The 13,493-nt window shown below is 36.2% G+C and overlaps 1 protein-coding gene across 3 annotated transcripts in view; it reads left to right on the top strand.

Moving 5' to 3' along the window:
* Window positions 1–13,493, top strand: part of KAT6A (lysine acetyltransferase 6A) — a 116,968-nt gene that overhangs the window by 82,914 nt on the left and 20,561 nt on the right. For all 3 annotated transcript variants that reach the window (XM_027122911.1, XM_027122910.1, XM_027122909.1), the window contains exons 10-12: window positions 8,750–8,891; window positions 10,385–10,546; window positions 11,563–11,656. In XM_027122911.1, coding sequence (XP_026978712.1) covers window positions 8,750–8,891; window positions 10,385–10,546; window positions 11,563–11,656 — 398 coding nt within the window. The remainder of the gene's footprint in view (window positions 1–8,749; window positions 8,892–10,384; window positions 10,547–11,562; window positions 11,657–13,493) is intronic.

The raw sequence follows: 13,493 nt of genomic DNA, 5'->3' as shown, positions 1-13,493 counted from the left end.
CCTGTTCCAGGGATTGTAGTGCAGAGATTAGAACCACAGGCACCTTCTCTCTTCCTCTCAGGGGGAGGAGAGGAACTCCATTTACTAAGGAATGGAGATAGAAGATGAGAATGGACCCAACCATGAGGCTGTTGACTTTAAGATATTAAGCCTCATCAAAAATGTGCTTTTTGTTCTGATGAGGTTGTCACTAGAACGTGACTTCTTAATCAGCTTTGAGGGAATTAGTTATCAGTGAAAGAATGAACAAACATTGCCAGCAGAAAAATACATAACCAAAAAAGTATAATAGGAATTGTAATAGAAAGCAGCAATAGGGTAAGAACTGTAAAATTCATCAACTTTCTTAAGTAGAATTTTAGACATTTTCTATTCATTTTCTTATCCACCATTGTGGAGGGTTCCCTGAATTTTGCATCAGAAAATATTCTGTAATTTAATAAGCTCTTTAGTATGGATAATTGTGATCTTTTTCTATCTATTCATAATTTTAAGTACATTGTTAGAAAACCACATAATCTATTTAAAATGAGTTTAGGTTTGTTTCACTTCTGAGTTCTTTTAAACTTAAGTTGACTAAAATGTTTAGAGATCTTATGTTTTCCAAATAATAAACCTGTATTTTTACTTCGTTAATGACTATTATTCTCTGCTAAATTACTTCAAATTATTTTCTTGTTGTTAAAGGTTTTAAACACTTTAAAAAAAATTCCAAATCCTAAAGCATGCAAAATAGGACAATTGGAGCAAAAACAAAAACGATCACAGGAGGAAAAATCTTTTGGGAAGTGGGATTATGCATTGTCTCCCATAATATTCAGATATTTGTGTGTGTAGTGTATGTTAAGTAATCTTGCATCCATGACTTAAAAAAAAAAACAAAGCAAAATGAAACAACAGCAATGAAGCAATAATGCTGCTTCATTTGGAGCAGTATGATTAAGTCTCAGATGTTGAAAAATAGAAACCAGAGTTTTAACCCTAGGTTTCTCCAACAGGGCCATGTTATGCACACACATGGAAGACAGGTCCATGGAGGGCCCTGCTCTGCCTTTAAAAACATGACATTGATGGGCTAGAGGCAAGAGGAACTGTGATCATGGGATAGCCTCTACTCCTGAGCTGCTTAGAGCCTAGGTTCTTAATGACCTCTTTGCTGCAAGATCATATTAAGATCCTAAGAAGGCAGATTCCCACATTATTGAGTAGCTTAGGAACCTTGCTCTACCTTTTGATCCTGTTCCTGACTTGATTTGATGCGTAGATTATGTACAGCCCCAGTTACTAAAGAACAGCATCCTTGAAGTCCTTGAATGCCCATTAAATGATGACGTAAAATGGATGAAAGGAGAATAAAAATATTCATAGTATTAATTATAAATAATAGCAGCTATAGTTACCATTCACTGAGCTTGCTACTGGACTAAACATCTCTGGAATAATTCTGTGAGGTGGATATTGCTTTCTTCGTTTTACAGCCTAGGGCCCCCAGCAAACATATTTAAGACCATACAGTTTATAAGTGGCAGAACCAGGATTTAATCCCACTTTTCTCTTACCATATAGCCATAACCTTTAACCTCTCTGCTTCACTACTCCATATAGCATTGATATCTAGATTGATCTTAGATGGCTTGTACCATAGTCTTTGACTCAAGTAGTATTTGATACAATTTTTATTGTATTAAAATTTTACTACAAGTTGACCTGTTATAAAAGTCACACAAACTGCTACTATCTTGGGCAATGTTCAAAAGCCAAGAAGGTATTGTAGGGACTTCTAGGAAGAATATTTGCATCATCCTAGAAGTAAGGGAAACAATAAGCTGCAGCCCAGTCCTGACTTCATAGACTATGGTGTCCATATAATGGGTGACTTTAAAATTGAATGTCAAGTATGGGGGCTATACCCCATGATGCAGCTAATCACAGTGACCATACACCAACTTGATGGTCAAGGCTGAGGTGCTCTCAGGAAGAAGATGACAGAAAGCAGCACCCAGCAGTATTCTTTAGGGCAGGGAGTATTCATAATCTCAATAACTGCATTTCATTTCATGTGAGCTAATGTTTTTCCTATATGATAATATCTTTTCAGTGAGAGAACTGCAGCCGTTTGTACTATTACAAGAAGAAATATTTTGTTTTTTCCTGGAGTTTTATTGGATGATTCCCTTTAGACTAACAGTGTCATCCCAGTAGGCTTGGTTTTAATAAAGTAAGAGGCTTTTAAAATACAAAGGATCATAAGAGACTATGACAAACAACTGTATGCCAGTCAAATGGACAACCTAGAAAAAATGGAAAAATTCCTAGAAATTTAGAATCTCCCAAGGCTGAAGCAGGAAGAAATAGAAGATATGAACAGACCAATTTCCAGTAATGAAATTGAATCAGTAATAAAACAACTCCCAATAAACAAAACCCTAAGACCAGATGGCTTTATAGATGAATTCTACCAAACATTTAGTGAAGAGTTAACACCTGTCCTTCTCAAACTATTCCAAAAAACTACAGAGGAAAGAATGCTTCTGAACTCATTCTATGAGGCCAGCATCACCCTGATACCAAAACCAGATAAAAATAACCACAAGAAAAGAAAATTACAGGCCAATATCACTGATGAACATAGATACAAAAATCCTCAACAAAATACTAGCAAACCAAATACAACAATACATTAAAATGATCATAAACAATTGTAAGCAGTAATCAAGTGAGATTTATCCCAGGGCTTCAGAGATTTTTCAGTATCTGCAAATCAGTCGGTGTGATATATACCACATTAGCAAATTGAAGAAGAAAAACGATATAATCATCTCAGTAGATGCATTAAAAGCTTTTGACAAAATTCAACATCCATTTATGATAAAAACTCTCCAGAAAGTGGGCATAGAAGGAACATACCTCAACATAATAAAGGCCATATATGATAAGCCCACAGCTAATGTCATACTCAGTTATGGAAAGCCAAAAGCATTTCCTCTCAGATCAGGAACAAGACAGGGGTGCTCACTCACCACTTTTATTCAACATAGTATTGGAAGTCCAAGCTGCAGCAGTCAGACAAGCAAAAGAAATAAAAGGAATTCCGACTGGAAAGGAAGAATTAAAACTGTCACTGTTTGCAGATAACATGATACTATACATAGAAAATCCTAAAGATGCCACAAAAAACTTCTAGAGCTCATCGATGAATTTGGTAAAGTTGCAGGATACAAAATTAATGTGCAGAAATTTGTTGCATTTCTGTACACTAACAGTGAACTATCAGAAAGAGAAATTAAGGAAACAATCCCATTTACAGTCGCATCAAAAAGAATAAAATACCTAGGAATAAACCTACCTAAGGAGGTAAAAGACATGTACTCAGAAAACTATTAAGACATTGATGAAAGAAATTGAAGATGACACAAACAAATGGAAAGTTATATACTGTGTTCATGGATTAGAAGAATTATTATTGTTAAAAATGACCATATTACGCAAGGCAATCTACCGATTCAGTGCAGTCCCTATCAAATTACTAATGACATTTTTCATAGAACTGGAACAAAAATTTTAAACTTTGTGTAGAAACACAAAAGATCCTGAATAGCTAAAACAATCTTGAGAAAGTAAAACAGAGCTGGAGGCATCATGCTCCCTGACTTCAGACTATACTACAAAGCCACAGTAATCAAAACAGTATGGTACTGGCACAGAAACAGACACACAGATCAGTGGAACAGGATAGAAAGCCCAGAAATAAACCCACACACTTATGGTGAATTAATCTATGACAAAGAAAGCAAGAATGTACAATGGGGAAAAGACAGTCTCTTCAGTAAATGATGGTGGGATGACTGGACAGCTACATGCAACAGAATGAAATTAGACAATTTTCTTAAACCAGGTACAAAAGTAAACTCAAAATGGTTTAAAGACCTAAAGATAAGACCTGAAACCATAAAACTTCTAGAAGAAAATATAGGTGGAACACTCTTTGACATAAATCGCAGCAGTGTTTTGGGGGGATCTGTCTCCTAAAGCAAAGGAAGTAAAAGCAAAAATAAACAAATGGAACCTAATTAAACTTAAAAGCTTTTGCCCAGCAAAGGAAACCACTGACAAAATGAAAAGACAACCTACTACTGAATGGGAGAAAATACTTGCAAATGATATGACCAATAAGAGGTTAATATCCAAAATATATAAACAGCTCGTACAACTCAACATCAAACAAACAAAAAAAAACCCCAAAACCAGCTGATTAAAAAATGGGTAGAAGACCTGAATAGATATTTTTCCAAAGAAGACATGCAGATGGCCAACAGGCATGTGAAAAGATGCTCAACATTGTTGATCATTAGAGAAATGCAAATTAAAACCACAATGAGATATTACCTCACGCCTGTCAGAATGGCTGTCATCAAAAAAAATCTACAAATAACATGTTGGCGAGGATGTGGAGAATAGAGAACCATTGTACACTTGGTGGAATTTAAATTGATGCAGTTACTGTGCAGAACAGTGTGGAGGTTCCTCAAAAAACTAAAAGTAGAACTACCATATGATCCAACAATTCCACTTCTGGGTATATATCCAAAGAAAACAAAAACATTAAATCGAAAAGATATATGCACCTCAGTGTTCATAGCAGCATTGTTTACAATAGTGAAGACATAGAAGCAACCTAAGTGTCCATCAACAAATGAATGGATAAAGAAGATGTTATGTATATATAACATCTTCTTTATCTATGTATGTGGTGTGTATCTGTATATATGTACATATGACAAAGGAATACCACTCAGCCATAAAAAGGAACGAAATAATGCCATTTGCAGCAACATGGATGGACTTGGAGGGTATTATGGTTACTAAATAAGTCAGACAAAGAAAAATACTATATGATACCACTTATGTGTGGAATCTAAAAAATAAACTAGTGGATGTAACAAAAAAGAAATAGACACACAGATACAGGGAACAAACTAGTGGTTACCAGTGGGGAGAGGGAAGGGGGAGGGGCAAGATAGTGGTGCAGATGAAGAGGTGCAAACTACTATGTATAAAATAAATAAGCTAAAATGACATATTTTACAGCACAGGGAACATAGCCAATATTTTAATAATAACTATAAATGGAGTATAACTCAAAAATTGTGAATCACTATGTTGTACACCTGGGACTTATTGTTCATCAGCCATACCTCAATAAAAAAAAAGAAAGAGGGGCTTCTCTGGTGGCGCAGTGGTTGAGAATCTGCCTGCCAATGCAGGGGACACAGGTTCGAGCCCTGGTCTGGGAAGATCCCACATGCTGCGGAGCAACTAGGCCCGTGAGCCACAATTACTGAGCCTGCGCATCTGGAGCCTGTGCTCCGCAACAAGAGAGGACGCGATAGTGAGAGGCCCGCGCACCGCGATGAAGAGTGGCCCCCGCTTGCCGCAACTAGAGAAAGCCCTCGCACAGAAACGAAGACACAACACAGCCAAAAATAAATAAATTAAATAAAAATAAAAAAAAAAAAAAAAAAAGAAAGAAAAATAAGTAGGAGGCTTTAAAAATGTTTTCAGCAGGAACTGATTTAGAATAAACTAGATCATATTATGCTTGCTTCTGTTTTATTAGTTTTCACATAATAAGGCCCAGTGAAGTTTTTAAAAAAATAATCAGTAAAATGCCATACATCTTGCTATTCCAAGTAAACAGCTTGAAGTTGGCATTTGTCATTATTGTAACCTGGAAAAGTCACTGGTTCTTCCTCTCTTCCCTTCTCCCTCCTCTCCCCCCTGCCCTTCCCCCTCCTCCTCTCTTCTCTTCCTTCCCTCCCTCCCTCCCTCCCTCCATCTCTCTGTCTCTTTCTTTCTTATTTCAAAAAGCGCAGCATTTTGTTTAGGTTTTTTAGATTCACATTTGCAGGAAGTATTTAGCTGTCACACAGAACCTGTACTCAAGGATTCTTCTCTGTCTTCATGTTGTAACAAGTTAAAATTGGTCGTTGAGAATTTATTTATTTATTTTATTAAAGTATAGTTGGTTTACAATATTGTATTAGTTTCAGATGTATAGCAAAGTGATTCTGTTACATATATTTATATATATTATAAATAATTTGATATATATTAGATTATTTTCCATTATATCAATAGGTTATTACAAGATAATGAATATAGTTCCCTGTGCTACACAGTAGATTCTTGTTGCTTATCTGTTTTATGTATAGTTTATATCTGTTAATCCCATACTCCTAATTTATCCCTTCCACCCTCCCTTTCCCCTTCGGTAACCATAAGTTTGTTTTCTGTGTTTGTGAATCTGTTTCTGTTTTGTATGTAGATTCATTTGTATTTGTTTTTAGACTCCACATAGAAGTGATACCATAAAGTGTTTGTCTTTCCCTGTCTGACTTCACTTAGTATGACATTCTCTAGGTCCATGCATGTTGCTGCAGATGACAATAGTTCGTTCTTCTTCATGGCTGAGTAATATTCCATTGTATGTATATGGGTGTATATGTACCACATCTTCTGTTGATGTGCGCTTGGGTTGCTTGCATGTCTGGGCTATTGTAAATAGTACTGCTATGAACATTGAGGTTCATGTATCTTTTCAAAGAGTTTTTGTCTTTTCTAGATATAGCCCATTGAGAATTTAGAACAGGTAAAGAATAGGTAAGTAGTAGAGTAGTTGCAGGGAGGAGGATGCCATTAAGTACATTTATAGGGAGAACCTCATTCTTCCACCTTCCTTTGAAGAAGAAATCGTTCAAAATCCAAGATATTCAGGAAGACAGGCTGGCAGTTGTGGGTCATCTTTGAGACTCAGTTAATACAATTAGTGCCCACATTAGATGATGAAGTATACAACTGGGGCCATTTCATTTTGAGTTTTTTTTAGTTCTTGTGGTAAAGAAGGAAAAAGCTATTTATCCTGCTGTCGTTGCTTCTCTGAGTAGTTTGAGGCAACGTGCAAAGGAAATAAGCAGAGTGGCCTAGGAAGCCTTTCTTTTCTGTGCTCTTGGCGCCTGCTGCTTTTATTTGTAATGTCAGTCATTATTTGGTTCACTCAGTACTTTATTTTGGAATGGCTTATTTTTGTACTAATGATATAATTTTGGGTTGTTTGAGTTTGACTAATATTAGACATTATTTTTGTGTTACATATTGTAGACATTTAGAAATATTATATACCACAGCAGTTCCATGGAAGCTTTTAGTGTGCTGAATGGCAGTTTTAAAAATAAGATGTGGGATTGTAGAGAAGGAATTAATACACATTGTGAATCCCCAGGGGAGAAGAAAAAATTAATCACATGCCTTTTCCCACTTTACTTGAGCATGAAACACTTAAGTGTATACAGAACTAGTGTTCCATAATACACCTGGGAAAGGCTTTAGTTGAATGTTAGATGTTTTCAGGTAAATATGCTTCAAAAGCTGCTTCTAAAGTAGAACTTGAAAAACTAGTTATGGTCTTCACACGTTAACAAAGTAAACATTTTTGTACATTAATCTACTTTTTCTTTAATTCCAGATTAATCTTTTTAAAGCATAGCTATCTAAACTGATGGCAACTAAATTAATGAGGTTTTTTAAAAATTTCCTTCCGCCTCAGTACTTATTTATATGAGGGAAGATACCGTATTTTATTTGGATTATATTTTTTGTCATATCATCCAGTATTTTCACATATGCAGTTTTCATTGTAGGATCAGATCTTAGCTTACCAAGGCATGCTTACCAGTTTTGGACACAGTTCAGGATGCAGGGAAGCCTCTGTGCTGAGGATACATGGGGTGTATATTTTATAATAGAGAGCCATTGGGGGTCTTCTCAATTCAGACTAAAGTACATATAAAGGCCACTGGGTTTTAGTTTAGGTTATGTTCCTTCTGTTACTTTATGAACTGATCTCATCACTTTGTTGCCTAGCTCCTCATAAAAGGGACATTATAAGGAAGAAATCCTGTTAAACTACGGCTAAAATAGCAAGACAGTTGAATAAATATAAATGATATGACTATAACAGAGAATATGTGAATGAATAAATTGAAATTTTATTTCACCTTGAAAAATAGACTTTTGAGTTGCAGGATTTAATGTGATATTTAACTAGAGAGGAAGCCAGAATTTCAGGGGTGGAAGGAAGGAGGTAGTGTAGTTATGTCCTGACTTGAAAAAAACATACTATAATTTTATACTTAAAAAGATATACAAAATCTGCTTTTATAATACCTACTATATGTCCATCCTACTCAGCACTCTGTACCTAGTGTACCTAGCACAGGGGCCTGATAGTATTCAATAAATGTTCATTTTCTGAAATTAATGACTGAATGATCAAATAAAGGAAGAAAGAATATATAGCGTAACAAAATCTTCACTTATTGGTGTGTTCTCAAGGTAGACTTTACTTTTTACTTAATGGAGATTATCAAGGAGTAGAGAAGGTGAGATTTTCATATCTGTCCCGTGGGTAACTTAAAAAGACTGCAAAATATTAGTCTAATAGGAAGAGCACTGAATTGGGTGAATTGATTCTCACCCCTGCCTTCTTGCCGTTAATTAGTTGGATCCTGTTATTCAACTTAGTTTTATCTTTAGTTTTTGTTTTTCCTTTTTTTCATTTGGTTAATGGGGATAATGATACATTCTTTACCTTTTTACCTGGGTAGTAATGAGAATCAAAAAAGAATAGTGATGAAAGTTTAAAGTCTTATAAAATATAAAGCCCTCTTATTTGTGTAATTATTTTTTACAGGCTGCCTAAGTTGTATCTCTGTGAATTCTGTCTAAAATATATGAAAAGTAGAACTATTCTACAGCAGCACATGAAGAAATGTGGTTGGTTCCATCCTCCTGCTAATGAGATTTATAGAAAGAATAACATTTCTGTCTTTGAGGTAAAGTAGAAGATGTTTAGTAGTTGTCTTCCTACCCATTTCAAATACAGTGCCACCTGTACTTTAATTGCACAACTTGATTTTTTTTTGGAAATGTTATTTTACTGTTGTTCATTCACTGTTGAGTCAGTAATTCAGGTGTATGAGGGAGAAGCAGAATTAGGCCAATCTAAGTGGTACCCAGTTCACAAGCTTGATCTCTGAATAAACTATTCTGTATTTCACTGAATCAAAGACATCAGTTGTAATATATCTTATTTTATGTACTACTGAGAAGTAAAGGTACTGCAAATTATGATCAAACTCCATTTGATTATTAAATGCCAACGGATTTTACTTATGTTTAGATGTGATAAGATTGTGTCTTAGAATCTATGAAATATGACACTTAATTGAAAAGATTTCTACTGCTCTATTTAAAGGAATATTGTGTAGAGGTATGTGTAATAGCTGTATATTGAATAAATCTTAATATATTTCCTGACTGCATCATGTTTGTATGACTTATGCTACATCTGTGATTCTGTGTTGTTAGTAGTGGTTTTTAATTTCTTGATCTCAGTTCTGTGGTTTAATTGCCAAGTATTAATTGAGTACCTGCCATGTGCTCAGTTCTGTTAATTACTATGATGATCGAATTTCAGATTGTCAGGAACTATTCCATCCCTCACTTTCTTCATCTTCCCAAAGCCTTTATTTTAGGTGAGGAATAGAGGAGCTCTTGACCTCGTGGGGAGGGAAAGGGTGTGGTGTACAATAAATTACTTAAATTGCTAAAGAAATTGCAGTCTTGAAATGTCAATGTCTTTGGGTCTGATGTAGGCAATTGTTGGCATTTTCATAAAAGAGCTGACTCCAGCAGTGCCAAGAATTACAGGGGTATTGGGAGCGTGTAGCCTAGTCCTCCTGATCTTGGCCAACCGGAGTCCAAGAAATAACCTCACTTGCCAGGTTGCTGCCTAGGGAACCTGCTTGGTGCTTCTGACAATAGATAATAATCCCTTGAGTAGCTTTATTTGGGGGAAATCTCATCATGGCAGTCAGATTACATTGCTTTTAGCTGCTGGCACAGATTAAACTATCCTTTTACCTTGCTTTACTTATATGTATTTTAGAAGAGAGGTTGCATTTAGATCTTTTGTTGAATTGAATACTTTAAAAAATACATCAGATCAGCTTGCCATCTGAAGGATTCCTGTAGTCAATCTTGTTATAAAAGCAAAAAGTGCTGTTTTTAAAACTGGCCATCACCTCCTTGTCTAGACTTTTCATGCTTTGTTGAAGTGCAGTGTTTTATATATTTAGTTGTTTTAAAATAGCAGGCACTGTGCTCTGCCGTTTCAAGGGACCGCTTCCAGGTCCATTTTGTTCTGATAGCTGCCAGCTCGTCTTAGGCTGGACTGTGGGTACTCACAGGTGCTTGTTTCTGATGTGTGTTATTCTAGAACTAAAGAGACACCCTGCTGACCATTTTGTCTATTTTTTTCCTCTAGGTTGATGGGAATGTGAGTACCATTTATTGTCAGAACCTGTGTCTCTTGGCAAAATTGTTTCTTGACCACAAAACACTCTATTATGACGTGGAGCCATTTCTTTTTTATGTACTAACCCAGAATGATGTCAAGGGCTGCCACCTTGTTGGCTATTTTTCTAAAGTAAGTATATCAGCTTAAATTTGTTTTGAATTCATATGGAAATCTGAAACAGTCTTTGCTGGTTCTCACTAGGAGACACTACAGGATGCAGCACCTCTGGGTGCCATCTAGCTTTCTGGAAAGGGAAACAGAAGGAACATTGAGAAACTTACCTGGTACCAGCAGGTGCCTAGTAATGTTCAACAGACTGTACTCTGCTGGGAACATAAACTGCTGCTTACCCAGAGGGAAAGCTTTACTATGACTTCTACTCCCATGGTGATGATAGATAGAACTCATGAAATAAACAGAGTCATTACCTCTCTGAGTTCTTTCTCATTTTAAATCTCTTCCTAATTTGCATTTTAGGCATAGAAGTAAGAATTTTTAGGAAGCCATTTTTATTAAAGGGTATTTTCTCTCCTTCAATTTTTCATTCTCTTGGGGTGAAAAAATAGTTTCTTTTGTAGTCAAACAATGTAAAAGATGTACTTTCATTTAAGCAAAGCCCATGGTAAAATCTAAGTGTATAAAGATAGTTAAGTGAAAAGTCCTAGTTCTGTTATTAGGCTATTTCAGTAGTTAAATGTAATTTTAAATATATTGCTTGATTTATAAAAGTGTACTTATTCCCACCCTATGTAGCACCAAAAAGGGAAATAAAGGAAACTTTGGTGATGAATCGTCCCACTTCTAGGGTGCCACACTGACACACCATTTGTAGCTTTGCAGATCCGTTGGGACTCGGATTCCTCTGCTCACCTCAGGCATTGACATACTGTTTTTGAATTGCACATGGTGTTGGGTGGCGTCATTTCATTTTATATTTTTATTCTCCTGGTATGGTTGCTTTGTGGGTAATGGCAGTGACTTAACCGTGTCCTTTCTCCTCCCAGAGGGGTGTTTTTTTCCTGATGTGCATTGCTATTCCCAAAGGACCAGGGCTGTGGTTTTGACTATTGGTATTTGTTTCTTAAAAATTAGCATCAGTGTTTAGTCTTACCAGCCAAACACTTGGCTTTTGTTTTCTCCACCAGGAAAAGCACTGCCAACAGAAGTACAACGTTTCCTGTATAATGATTCTTCCCCAGTACCAACGCAAGGGCTATGGCAGGTTTCTCATCGATTTCAGTAAGGATTATAGTAACATAATTGCTCATTGTCTCTTCCTGTGGAGTATGTGTGTGTGTGTGTATTTTTAAAGATTTGCAGATGATTTATTGGTTGCTTGTATCTTTTGTCATACTGCTGAGTGGAACTTTTTTTTATCCTTTAAAATTAAGGGTACTTTAATTAATTAATTAATTTATTTTTGGCTGTGTTGGGTCTTCGTTTCTGTGCAAGGGCTTTCCCTAGTTGTGGCAAGCGGGGGTCACTCTTCATCGCGGTGCGCGGGCCTCTCACTGTCGTGGCCTCTCTTGTTGTGGAGTACAGGCCCCAGACGCGCAGGCTCAGTAGCTGTGGCTCACGGGCCTAGTTGCTCCGCGGCATGTGGGATCTTCCCAGACCAGGGCTCGAACCCGTGTCCCCTGCATTAGCAGGCAGATTCTCAACCACTGTGCCACCAGGGAAGCCCTGCTGAGTGGAACTTTAAAGCCTAAGGCCATGAACATTCTTTTTCTTTTGGTTGCATGTGAATATTTCCAAAATAGCTAATATTGGATATGAGCTTCTGTGTGATCTATAGCAAATAGTTTTAATTTGCAGCTATTAATTTACAACAGAACTTAGTTCTGTTTCATGCAGTTAATTCTCACAACAATATTAAAAACACTGTAGAACTACTTAAATTAGTACTAATAAAGAAGTGCAGCACCTGCCCTCTTTTGATTACCCAGTTATCTGAGAAAATGTGTGTGTGCATCGTTTTTTTAGTTACAGGCTCTATCTACCTCGTGGTTAAAAATACGCACCTTTAAAAATTTTAGAAGTAAATGATACAGTAAAAAATTTGAGTTAAAATTGAAAGCTAACAGTTCTTAAAAAAGGTTATTGTGGAACTTGCAATTTGTTGTTGTTGTTTTTATAAATTTATTTATTTATTTTTGGCTGTGTTGGGTCTTCGTTGCTGCACGCAGGCTTTCTCCTAGTTGCAGTGAGCGGGGGCTACTCTTTGTTGCGGTGCGCGGGCTTCTCATTGCGGTGGCTTCTCTTGTTGCGGAGCATGGGCTCTAGGCGCGTGGGCTTCCGTAGTTGTGGCTCACGGGCTCTAGAGCGCAGGCTCAGTAGTTGTGGCACATGGGCTTAGTTGCTCTGTGGCATGTGGGATCTTCCCGGACCAGGGCTCAAACCTGTGTCCCCTGCATTGGCAGGCGGATTCTTAACCACTGCGCCACCAGGGAAGCCCTGCATTTTGTTTTATACATTGATAATCTTGCTTAGAAAGTAAATGTATGTTTGAGGTAAATTTTATACTGATTATAAAATAGTGGTATTTGAGGGCATATTTTCCCTCAGATAATTGGGCTAAAAATAATATTTAAAGGAATAATATTTGAATAAATAATAATATTTAAATAATATTTAAAGAAGTAATGGTTAAACTGAGGATTTTGATACAGGAAATTCTTCTAAATATCAGATGATTACATCACTAGTATTAATTCTCATGCAGACCAATGAAGCTTATTCTCCTTGGCCTTAGACTGTGTTCCTGACTATATTTTATTGGAAATATGTGCCATTGGTTATTTTTTACATTTTCTTGGTGTTTTTTTTTCTGACTAATAGTAGAGGGTAAAACTCAGATTATTTCCTTTAATATCAGTATACTGTTTTGAAATAGGACTCATGATTGGACATGTATGCCATTAAGTAGCAAAGTTGGGAAAATATTTTATTATGCATTTATTAGTCATTTTTTTGAGATATACAAATAATTGTATGATTACAGTATTTTTTATTATAAAACATTATTTTAATGTAATGTATTTTCCCACATTACCATTCTTAGACTGATTTCCCTTAG

The sequence above is a fragment of the Aethalodelphis obliquidens genome, unplaced genomic scaffold, assembly GCF_003676395.1.
Source record: "Aethalodelphis obliquidens isolate GAN/ISIS:26980383/991018 unplaced genomic scaffold, ASM367639v1 scaffold25, whole genome shotgun sequence".
Classification (NCBI taxonomy): domain Eukaryota; kingdom Metazoa; phylum Chordata; class Mammalia; order Artiodactyla; family Delphinidae; genus Aethalodelphis; species Aethalodelphis obliquidens.
This window is presented reverse-complemented; position numbering and strand designations above follow the sequence as displayed.